The following is a 12,967-nucleotide window of genomic DNA, read 5'->3' on the forward strand; positions in this document are numbered from 1 at the left end:
ACATTCTGCATGGTAATCTGGTTAGTAAAATTAGATTACATGGGGTCCACAGAGAACTAGCCAATTGGATGCAAAATTAGTAGGAAACAGAGGTTGATAATTCAGGGTTGTTGTTTGGACTAGAAGCCTGTAACCAGCGGTGTGCCACAAGGATCAGTGCTGGTCCACTGTAGTTTTTTTTTAATATAAACGATTTGGAATGAGAATGCAGGAGGCATGGTTAGTAAGATTGCCAATGATCCAAAATTGGTTGTAGAGTGGACAGTGAAGAAGGTTATCTAAGGGTAAAATGAGATCTTGATCAGCTGGGCCAAGGAGTGGCAAATGGAGATTAATTTCGATAAATCCAAAGTGTTGCATTTTGGTAAGACAAGTCAGGGCAGGACTTAGACAAGTGGTCGAACTCTGGGAAGTATTGTCGAACAGAGACCTAGGGGTGCAGATGCACCTTGAAAGTGGCTTACCAGTACACAGGATGTGAAAAAGGGAGAGCATGGAGTATGGGAGTTGGCACATGTTGTGATTGTACAAAATATTGATGAGGCCACTTTTGCAATACTGCAAACAATTCTAGTTGCCCTGCTACAGGAAGAATGTTATTACACTGGAAAGGGTGCAGAAAAGAGACTGGAGGATTTAAGTTATAAGGAGAGGCTGGATAGCCTTGAACATTTTCTCTGAAGCGTAGGAGGCTGTAGGGTGACCTTTTCAATGTTTATAAAATCATGAAGATTTTAGATTAAGTGAATAGCCAAGATCTTTTCCCTCCGACAGGGAAATCCAAAACTCGAGGGCATAGGTTTAAGGTGAGAGGGGAAAGAGGTGCAACATTTTACACAGAGGGTGGTGCATATATGGAATGAACTGCCAGAGGAAAGGTGAAGACGAATACAATTGCAATATTTAAAAGACATTTCGATGGGTATGTGAATAGGAAATGTTTAGAGGGCTGTGGGCCAAATGCAGGCAAATAGGGCTAGTTCAGTTTAGGAAAGGTGGTCAACATGGACAAGTTGGACAAAAGGGTCTATTTCTGCGTACTATAACTCTGTCAATAAAGTGATGCAGGTAGCACCAGTAACTACAGAGTTTCTTTCCATCAACCAGTGCAGATGAACAGCAGGGTCAGATGAAAATCAGTTTCTTAAATTATTTATTCCTCTTTACCATCAGTTACAAGTCCTGAGTTTGACCTTCACCTGTCTTGAGTTTGATCTGGTTTCAGGCAGCAGTTGAAATGTCAGAGTTGGCCTCGATGCCTGCTTGCCTACTGCCTCATGACTCCTATTCCATGCTCCTAGCTTGTCTTTGTGGTCTTGTGCAATAGGATCATGCACTGATGGGGACACAACTGCAGTCAAATAGATCACTCAGGCTCTCCAGCTTGAATGCCTTGCAGGACAGTTCTTGTATATATGGAACTGGATTCTACTAAGAGTTCGGAGGTTGTGGAACAAGACAAAAGTTTAATATTTGGAGCAAACATGAACTCAGTATCACATGTAACAGGTGATGAATTTTGAGTGAAATGTGATATATGGGTACATTTCTGTACAAGATGTTAATGACTGGGTCAGCATGTTTCCCCTTCCCTCATAGGGTGATGTCATTGTATGTCAGCTTGCCAACTTGATATATATATATCTAGCTAACCACATGTTTAACAGGATATATCCTGTATTTTATTACAATGTATCATTTCCACATTACCATATTAGTAGTGAAGAAGCTGCATAAATATTGGCGATGGTCTAAATTAAAACGAGATACTACCACTCCTTTGCAATCTTTCCAGGGTACTATCACCTTTTCCTGGATACGGTCATCTTGGCACCTTCTTGTTAGTGGTCAGATTGCTAGGCTTTTAAGGGGATACAGTGTTCCCCTTGGCTAACCTACTTTTTGGAATTGATCATATACATGGCCTCTCATCATCGCTCTTTTTGTAAAAGTTTGAAAGGTTTCTTGATGATATATTAGGTTATGCTTGAACAGCATATCATATGGGTCAATGCATAAAACTAAGGTGGATTGGGTCAGACATTCAACTGATGATCTCTGTTGAGCTACTTGTTTTCAACTGGTATGGCATTTAGGGCACAACAGCTCAGGGTGAAGGAGGGGATAGATTAACCACGTTAACTGCACTTGCTGCCGAATGGCTCTGGGAAAATACTTGATTATGGGGTCTGATAGGAGGTCAGCTGCAGTTGTGGAACTAATGACTCTGATAACTGACAACATGGTTTGGGCTCAAGAATGTCTAATTGGCCCAAAATGCTGTAGGGTGACTGGTATCTAACCAACTGTACCATATTGTGAATCCTTCAGGAGTGATAGAAAATAAATTAGTATCATCAGAAAACTTTCATACTGGTATCAAGATTGAATTTTCTTTTGCAAGAAAAGGCTGAACTGGTCTGTCGCACATTGTTTCATCAAATTGTATTCTTTTTATTGTGCATCTCAAAGACCTGAGATGTGAAGCCAGCAAGTCTCTCAGCTGTCTTTTTTTTGTTATTGTAATGTTAGATTAGTTTCAGTATGTATTAATTGAAGGACAAAGCTCTGCTACTTTACCCCAGCGGCATGCATTAAACATTCGTGTACAGTGACTGGACTACTGAGATCTTCATTAGGGGTGCCCTTCCAGTTAACTTGATATTAATTCCTGCAATTTTCATGGTATGCTTTAGATTTGCTATTTCTTTTATGACTCAGTTCTGTAGATGAACCTCCAAGATAACTGTAATCTTTAATACCTACTTTTTATTAGCTCGAGTATGTCATGATAGAGAGGTGATGTGCACCGTTTATCTGTAATTCCTCTATTACAGAGGTCACAACATCACTTTGAATGTTTCACCCAATTCTCAATATAGTTGATTGTATGCTTTCTGCAAATTAAACTTTAAAAACAGACTTTTTCAAAACTGATTAAATTACTTGGCTTTTAATATGAAAATATAAATGTTTACCCAAAAGCGCACGCACGCACAAGAAATAATATTTATTTCAGCAGAGGTTCATGGTGGAAAAAGGCACTTTTGGACTATAATTCGTAAAAGCGAAAAGGATCAAGCCTGAGATACTCAAATAGCTATTGATGAAAGTTCTGGCATATGTAGATGGGTGTCACCAAACGCAAGAAATTGTCTCTGCAGATGCGGTTTAGTCAGAAAACACAATATCAAGTGATTCAGTCACCCTTCAATGATCTAGAACCACATGGCTTTTGAGAAATGCCTTGGATAAAAAAAAGTTCCATTGTGTCTTTTCAGTTACCTCTTTTTAAAAAAAAACTCAGGTAATCACTATGTTACTTCTAACTCAATTTCATTAAAAGAGTTTTCAATGTGAAGCCAACATAACAAATGCATCACAGAACATAGTCTTCCAGTTCTATCAGGTGCTTTGTCATTGCTTGTCTGCCTCTCCCTGTTTCCGGTGTCTATTGATGCTGTTGCTGAACAGCGCTACATGGTACAAACTGCACTTGCATCCTAACAGTTGCACACTAGGCAGCATAAACCCGGTTCTCTTTCACTGCTCTCCCTCGCCTCCACTTCAACCTCTTCAAATGTGCATACACCAAATAATGTTTTTAAAAAAAACTTGAAATTTATCTATGTATAAAATGATCCATGTAAATATATTGAATACTTTCAAGGTAATTTCCAAATATTAATGTATGGCACTAATTTTTACAGTAGCTATTTCAAAGGTACTTTGTAGTTAAGAAAAGGTATGAGGTATCAAAGACAAAACTTGAACAATTTTAATTGAAGCACACAGGGAAGGCAGCCATTTTTGTGCCTCATTTATATTTGAATTAAGCAGCATTTTTACGAATGGGGCACAGCTAAACGTTGTTGTCTAATATCGTATTTTCTATCTGCTTTTTTCTGTGAGCAATGCCACAGTAGATCTAGTTGATGTAATTTGCTTTGTTTCTGTCGACGTGAACAAATTTTTTAAAAAAATCCTGTTCTTATCTTTTTATTTTAACTTCCATTTCCTACATTTAAAACCTTTCTGTTATGTAATAAGCTTCTAGCATAATATTTCATCTTGTAGATCAGTGAAATTAATTTAGTGTTTAACTTGAGACATTTTCTATCCATTATTTTATGGTGGTTTTAAACAATTATTTCTTTCATTCTTAAGAAGTGTAAAATATTCGAGCACAGTAATGCATCTTCTTTGCACTACATAATCTTTCTTATCAAGCACCTTATTATTTGCATAAACTGAAAATGGTAGATGCACTGAGCCAGTCTGAGAGCATGTGTGAAAAGATTCAATCACTTGGTGTTTTGAGTATGGAGGCTAGTTCAAAGCTTTCGTATTTTTACAAAGAACGTACTTGAGTCATTGCTTCCTCAGGTGTTATCCTAAGTTTTTATTCCTGATTTCCAGTATCTGCAGTTTTTTTTTGTTTTCATGATACTCATAATTGTAAGTGTGAATTTGAAAATTTGATTAATTGTGCTTCAAAACAACATGAAATGTAGCTTTTTCAGTCAGTCAGGAGCCTTTATAATAGTATTTTGGGTGAAACAGCATCTGCTTGGTCTGTGCCTCAAGAACTCTTCTATCTTTTCCATTTTATGTTTGTATAAAACCAGTCACCCGTGTGACTACCTAGAAGTGTGGATAACTTTTTTTAAAAAATGCTATAACATCTGTTGTATTTAATATAAGCAACAAACTGTCCATTAATCTTGTGATGGGGCTGCTCAGTAGCTTTAGCCAAAGGTTTGTAAGTCTGATTGACTTCTTCTTTGATGTTAGGGTGAGGGTTTCTTTACTGGACCATTACATGGAGCATAAGCCTAAGGTGTCCTTGTGTAGTGGTCGTGTCACTATCTATGGACCAAGAGGTTTGAGTTCAAATTCTACATGCGCCAGAGGTATATAAGTAACATCTCTGAACAGATGATTAGAAAATATCTAAGCCTGTAATGTCCTAGCTAGTAGAAGTACATTTTATGTCTGATGATATGTTTGCTCTGAAGAATCCTGCAATGACCCAACTGCTAAGAGTACACCACCTTGTGACTGACTATATGTGCGCTGTTGAAGTCTGCAAAACAGTCTTGAGACTGGAAGTGAGGTTGAGTTTGATGATAGCTTAATGGTTCAAGGTGCTAGTAGATGCAGCCAATTAATATACACCAAATTTAAACTACAATATTTACTGTCATTGGTGCAGCCTCTTGAACCCTTAGGCTAGGGAAAGGAAACAACAAGCCAAAGTTCCCACTGTGGATTATTATGCTATGTTCCTGCTGAAGTGTGCAGCTGTGTGGATGCCTGGCAAGTCTGGATAGGTAAGAAAATGACTACTTGCTAGAACTAGCAGTACCTGTGGAACTGCATGTATCAGTGTCTTCAGGAGTGGAGATAGATTGTTACCACCTCATAATACAAATAAATGAGAGAAAATATATTGAAAGTGTCAAAACTGCCCTGGAACGACTTAAGAAAAATTGAGAATTCTAAGCTATAAGTATTATTTTGGCTGCTGATGCTATTGTCTTTTTGTTTTAATTTTCTTTCTGTAGTGCTCTCTGGTTGAGTCTCACCTCTCTGATGTAATCACTGTTAACACAGATGTGTCTGGAACTATAATTGGTGTCTCTATTGTAACTGTGCCTGGATCCTGCAATGGAGCAGAGGTGGAAGATGTGGACCTGGAAGTATTTAACACAACTGTGCACCTAATGCAGCCAGTCTTGGCATCAGCGTAAGTATTTTTTGTATGTGTTTTCTTTGTAACATCTGTTTCATTGTATGTATTTTTCTTATCTGATTTAAAGAAATTGTTTTCCTATATTGATTGATCAAATATCAGATGATACGATAGGAGTTACTAAAAGACAAAACCGGTAAGCATATAAGGGGAGAATGAGCAGGTGTAGTTTTTTCACCCAAAATTTGTAAATGTCCAAGAATGTTACCAGGGTGAAGGCAGTTGAAATAGATGACACAATTTAAAAGGGGCCTATGGGGCAACTTTTTTGATGTCTTCTTTTAAAGCTATAATGCTTTGAGGGAAAATAATGAGCATGAGAGGTAAGTGGAGTTGACTTTGACTACAGAAGACAAACGAATGAGCTTGATGTCCATAAGTGTACTCAAGCAGCAATCATCAAATAACAGGAAATGTGATTATTTTCTCTTAATCTTTCCTGTAACCCAAGGATTACAAAGACTAAATGTAATGCCATTACCAATGTTTCAGCTGAGATTGGGCCACTTGGAATGGTTCAGTTTCTCACCCAGGACCTTCCTGCTCAGTCCAGTGCAGTTGTCCACTGAACAGAGGAGCTCTTTGGAGGACAAGTTTAAAATTTAAAGAGTACTATAGGTGACAGCTTATTAGTCAACATTTTGAAGCCTCAAAATCCCCCAAAGACATTGTATGATAATGTATTAGAGTCATAGAGATATATAGTACAGAAACAGACTCTTTGGTCCAACTTTCCATGCCAACTAGATGTCCTAAATAAATCTGGTTCCATTTGCCAGTATTTGGCCCATATCCCTCATATACCCATCCAGATGTCTTTTAAATGTTATAATTGTACTGGCCTCCTTCATTCCTTCTGGCAACTCATTCCATGCTCGCACCACCCTCTGTGTGAAAACGTTGCCCCATAGGTCCCTTTTAAATCTTTCGTGTCTCCTCTTAAACCTGTGCCCACTAGTTTTGGACTTCTCCACCCTGGGAAAAGACCTTGTCTATTTAGCCTATTCATGTCCCTCATAATTTTATAAACCTCTATAAAATCACTCCTCAGCCTCCTAGTCTATTCAGTCTATTCAGAAAACAGTCCTAGTCTATTCAGCCTCTCCCTATAGCTCAAACCCTCCAACCTTGGCAACATCCTTGTAAATCTTTTCTGGACCCTTTCAAGTTTCACAACATCCTTCTTATAGCAGGGAGACCAGAATTACATAATTCCAATAGTGGCCTAACCAATGTCTTGGAAATTGAACAACAAAGGCAGCAGTTACTGCTGGATCAGACAGCCCTGTAGGTTTCTTTCTCTGTTTGAATCACTTTCCATGTGGTCACTGACTTTGTCATGGCCTTCCTCCTTATCAAAGTACCATTGTTTTGATTTTTTTCCCTAAAGTTCCAAAACAATGTAACCGCTTATAATACAGTAATTACTGATCCCAGAATTTGAGAAAATCAGCTCCTATGCTGAAAATACTTCAAAAAAAGGAGTAGCTCTTCTAGCCACAATTTGTTCCTGTCTTCCATCTTGGATTACCCAGAATCCCTTGTTTAAAGATTAATAATATATGTAGAGATGTGGAAAACATGCAATTGTTCTACAACTAAAGATGCCATAAGAACTAGTAAAGACATCAACATCAAGAATAAAAGTGGAGCACTGGGATGAATGGTTGTCATGTCATCTGCTTCAGACCCAAAGAGTGATTGTGGTTTAAACTCCTTCATACCTTTGTATCTCAGTCTGTATCACCTGATCAATTGCTTACGCCAGGTCCTAAGGTACTCCCAAGTAAAATGTGCATTTGTGAGGAGAAAAATTGTGGCTGACTACTAGTGCATGGGTAGCCTGTTGTGGATATAAAGGGGCTTGATTTATACTCAAATATATGGAAATACATAATTATTAGGACCAAGAAAATGGGCTCATCTTGCATGTTCGGTTATCTTTTATGCTGCAATTTATGGAAGTTTGTGAAATAACCGAATAGTGGATGGCTATAGCAGCATTGCCTTTTCATATGTTAACGATACTTTTAATTGATCATCTCTCGTGGACCCTAAGCTGTTAGGATGCATCAGCCTACTTTACTGATGCAACTCTAAAATGTCTTACGGTTTCCATTGTAGGCCAGAGACTGCAGCATTTATTGAGCGGTTAGAACATGAACAGGCCCAGAAAGCAAAAAATCCACAGGAGCAGAAGTCATTCATTGCAAAATATGTAAGTTGACCTGTTTGTGGGGGCAGAATATAGCTTTCTTGGGATAAATGTTATTAGTGAAATAAATGTTTGAATAATAATGTGGAATTAATGCATTATTCATCTTGAAGAAAATTCCAGGAAGATATTTCTAAAAGCACAGCAAGTATTGTACTTTATAGGAGCTGTGTGTGATATTATGCTATTTAAAGGGGTTAAAGTCTGATATTATAAAATGCACTGAACACTCAGCTACTCTAGAATTGACAGTGAAATAAAAACCAGCAGTTGTTTATTTCAAATCATAGCCTCCAGTGCATTTTCCCTGCTGCAATTCATCTACGATCATGTATTTTTAAAAATAAGTGGTAAAAGTTTTCTCAGACTGTAGGATGGCTTAGCGCATAAATGTATCGCTGACATAGCTCCAAGCCAAATATGCCACAAAGGTTCCTGTTCAGTCCAGTGCTAAGTTTTCTCAACAGTGAGAAGCAGGTGACAGGGTGGAGAGAGAGAGAGAGAGAGAGAGAGAGAGAGAGAGAGAGAGAGACAGACAGACAGACAGACAGAGACAGAGAGGCACAAACACAAGTACAAGTAGGAGCAATCCTTTTCCTATGGCCCTCAAACAAGCTGATCCACATATATTATAAATAGAGAAGACATATCTGATGACGCTGACACATCTCTTACTGTCATTTATGTGCAATATATTTAAGTGCATTTGATGCTATTAAGCAGTCAAATAAAATTCAACACCTTATTTAAGGGTCCTATAGCTAGATAAGAGCTATATAACACTGCACATAAAAAAGGGGACTTATGTAATTTTGAACCTGCAAAGAAACTAAATTACTATGAAGGAACTAGAGTCCAAAATTGTCAATTACACAACATAACTGGGAGACAGCTGTTTTTTCTCTTTCTGCTGAATGTTAAAGCACTAGTTCTTGTTAATTTTGCCTTTCAGTATTTCACGCTGATTGCAGTGGAAAGCATTGTGATCTAGTTCTGTGTTAAATAATCAGGTGCAGTAGGTCCACATTCTATCATACTATTAAAATCCTGTTCTGACTTTCTGGATATTGACAACTGCCCAGGAAGTTGATGTTGAGTGTTTTTCAGAAGTCTGTCCCCATCTGGAGACCTCTATTTTGTCTTATTTTAGCAGTTGGTCTCCTGTTGAATCTGAACTTTTGAAGCTGATGTAAGACACCTCCACATTTGGTCTTTGCAGTTGCAGATTGATGAAGGAATCAGTGATGATGCTAGAATTCATTGGATTTAATTCTAGTTTGTTACTTCTAATTTTCTATCTGTCTTGCTCCCTCATGTGGCATTTACTGCTACAAGACTACAGTTTAACACCAGCGACCTCAATCAGAAACAGTGCCCTAATTGCAGCCCTGAGCAACTAACGGTGTGGCTTTAGATCAAATATGGACCTTCTGGTTTATAGTTCTCATCTACTCACTGAGAAGAGAATATCCTTGATGTTTTAATAAGGAATTCCAAGGAGATCCTGTGAATGAAATCCTTTAGTGCAGAACTAAACAAATTCACTTCAGAAATGCCCTTATTAGATCCATCAGTGGTGAAGAATTCTGTTAAGATTTCATTATACTTAGAGTTCTGAGTTGAGTTTCAAACTGCTGACTGCTGCAGTGAAAGTGACCTGACCTGCTCACCAGAAACTAATGTATTCATTTGGCGACAGGATTAAATGAAGCACAAACAGTGGCTGAGAATATGTGCCAAGCAATAGTACACTTGAGGCGTATGGATAATGCATTAAACCACAAGAGTGAAACTCATTACATTTTAGGCACTCTGTTCTCTTGAGAGTGTTGCAACTCTAATCATATTGCCATACATCATTTAATTTTATAACACATACAGTTTTGTTTTAGATTTTATCCCTTTTTTTTTAGAGATTTCCTTATGGAGTTTTTCCACTTAGTGATCACTGAAGATAAGAAATCAAAAATGTTATGTATTGGAAGATTTTTTTTCTTTGTTTCTCTGAGCCCTACTCCTAAAGGTCTTGGTTCATCTTGGGATGCAGTTCTATTGCTTTTGGGTTCTTTGATCTCCAGACCTAGAATTTTAATTAGCTATTGGATCAAGCTCACACTAGATCTGGAATCAAACACACAGTTTCTTCATATATTCACAAATTCATAGTTTGCACTGGGGCCATAATTCTTGTCTCCCCACTTCTTAAACAAATGATATGGAAATTATAGGGCACTCTCAGTGCTCCAATTGCAAAATTCGCCAAGCCTACATAGATTGAATTTATGCTGCAAAGCTGAGTCACTGTGAGTGCCCCCTAAAGGGGAGCTTTTATAATGCTTTGATAAAATGTTGATAGGAGCAGTATTTGTTGTGCACACAGGCAAAAGTGCTGAAAAACGTAAAATTGTTTGCCCGGAGGAATGAATCAATCCAAGGATTGTTCTAATCTCTCTGATCAACAAAAGCTGCATTTTAACAACAATTTAGTTACCTTTCCTGAAACCATAAAGCTGTTGTTAACCTGTGCAACTGAAAGCGATTGATTTATTTTTCTCCACTTCAAATCTGGAACCATTTTCTGTCCTCTTTACCCTGGAAAGTGAGTTCTGTTCACTGTGGAAAAACTCATTCATGACTATTAAATCCTATATTGTGTCTTATTGAAATATAAACATCTTTTACTGTATTACATCATAGTTTGTGAAATTACACACTCATTTGAATATGATCTTGCCAATAACCATCAGCATGAGTTATTCTGCTAAACATGATTCACCCTTTGATTCCAATACATTGCTTATTCTATATTTCCCATTTATTTAAAAAAAGTCACAAATATTATTTGGTTCAGTTACACAAATTCACAGAACTGTTGAAGTTTAAATATATAGTTTAAAATTTATGTGCAGGATACTGAGTAGTGATGAAACATGTGCCTTTTTCAACACTGCCAATAGTGTGTTGTCATGTTTAGAGTTCTTTAATGAGTTGTTTTGTCCAGGCTGAAAGCTGCATCCTTGAATTTTACTGTCCATGCACAGACCTCTGCATTCTTATGGAGTCAAATAGCATGGAAACAGACCTTTCAGTCTAACCAGTCCACTGCCAACCACATTCCCAAACTAAACTAGTCCTGCATGCTTGCGCTTGACCCACATCCCTGCAAAACTTTTCCTATTCATGAACTTATCCAAATGTTTTTTAAATCTTGTAATATACCTGCATCCTCCACTTTCTCTGGCAGTTCATTCCACACACGAACCACTCTTTGTAAAACGTTGCCCCTTATCTCCTTTTTAAATCTTTCTTCTCTCACCTTAAAAATATGGCCGCTGGTTTTTTAATTCCCCCACCATAGAGAAAAGGCCCTTGTCATTCACCTTCTCTATGCCCCTTATGATTTTATAAACCTCTATAAGGTTTATATACCTCAACCTCCTATGCTCCAGTGAAAAATGTCCCAGTCTTCCCGGTCTATTTTTATATCTCAAACCTTCCATTCCCTAGCAATATCCTTCCTGTAATAAGGTGACCAGAACTGCATACTTGGTATGTCTTACTTTACAGGAGGTATTGCCACATAACACAATGGATGGTGTCCTCAATATGAGCATGAGACTTTACCTCTGCCAGGACTATGTGCTGGGTGCTCCTTCAGATACTGTTAGAGATAGATACTTCTATGACAAGTAGTTTGATACATCTATGACAAGTAGTTTGGTGAGAATGTTTCCCTCTTGTTAGTTCACTCATCACTCTCCACAGTCTTGCTGCTATGTATTTTAGGCCTTGTATAGCTCTCAAGATCCTAGAACATTAATTCCTGCTCGATTTTGGCTCTCTCCAAACTATTTCAGAAGACAGCATTACCTCAGGTTCCAGATTAGTTGCACAAACTACTTGTGCAAAACATATTTGGAATGATTCAAGCTCCTGCACAATGATATCATCAAAAGGTGGCTGCAGTGACTTTTTTCGGCAAAGTGTGACAGACTACTGATGAAAATATTCTCTAGCACTTTCTTTTTTTTTAACCTTGTTGGCTCAATTTGTTGATTTAGCCTCTTTCTTTATCTGCATGTTGTAACAATGTCATGTAATTTGTCTCCAAAACAAAGGAGGTCAACTTTAAAAATCAAAGTTATGTATTTTGAAGCATCACAATAAATCAGATAAAAATTCAGTGAGTGAAGAAGCAAACTAATTGCAAACCAAATATTACAAAAGAAATGTGGAAAAAAATCAGTTTATCTTTTATTATTCAGTTTCAGTTTTGAAATGATTAGAGATCACAAGCAATCAACTGGCATTACCTAATACAGATGCTGTTAAACTGTATAGTAAAAAAGAATTGTCATTAGTGATATTATTGTGTGACTTGAGCATGCTCATTCTGGATTTCTGTCTCTGCTTGCTATTTTTAGCAAAAGAGTTAATCTCTTTAAAATAATGTTAAATGAGTTGGTGTCTCTGTTAAACTCAGAAGAGGAATTTTAGATATCATTATATCACTGGAGTATAGTGTCCTTGCATATATTTCACTTAACCTTGTCAATCATCCTCTTCATTTCTGGTAGCTTTGTAGCATGTAGCAACAGTTGACCTGTACTATCATTGAATCTCATGATTTGAAAGGTGACCATAGGATTTATTTCACTACCTGTTAAGGAATACTTTTGCAACTTGTGCATATGGCATATTCTTTGTTTTACAGAGATTTAATACTATTGAAATGTTTTCTTCAAACAGCGGTAAAGAATTTTTGAAAAGTAGCTCTATACTGTCGGCTTCAGTGACTCTTGGATGGAGAATGTAAAACTTCCATCAGATTCTTTGGTGACTTGATCTGCAAAATGCACATACAGCAATCGGTGACCACACAATTGGGTTTGACTGGGACATCTTCCTCAGTTAGCCTGCCAAACTCACTGCCAAGCTTTAGACAGGTACCTGATAGTCACCATGGAAGCAAACATACTCCGTCTAATTTAGCATCT

The 12,967-nt window shown here is 37.5% G+C and overlaps 1 protein-coding gene across 1 annotated transcript in view; it reads left to right on the forward strand.

The window, feature by feature from the left end:
- The window catches only part of emc10 (ER membrane protein complex subunit 10), a 43,605-nt gene that overhangs the window by 22,472 nt on the left and 8,166 nt on the right, over positions 1-12,967 (forward strand). Inside the window, exons 5-6 of the mRNA XM_072588752.1 lie at positions 5,568-5,749; positions 7,880-7,973. Of these exons, the coding sequence (XP_072444853.1) occupies positions 5,568-5,749; positions 7,880-7,973 (276 nt within the window). The remainder of the gene's footprint in view (positions 1-5,567; positions 5,750-7,879; positions 7,974-12,967) is intronic.

Source organism: Chiloscyllium punctatum, chromosome 18 (assembly GCF_047496795.1).
Source record: "Chiloscyllium punctatum isolate Juve2018m chromosome 18, sChiPun1.3, whole genome shotgun sequence".
NCBI classification, from domain to species: Eukaryota; Metazoa; Chordata; class Chondrichthyes; order Orectolobiformes; family Hemiscylliidae; genus Chiloscyllium; species Chiloscyllium punctatum.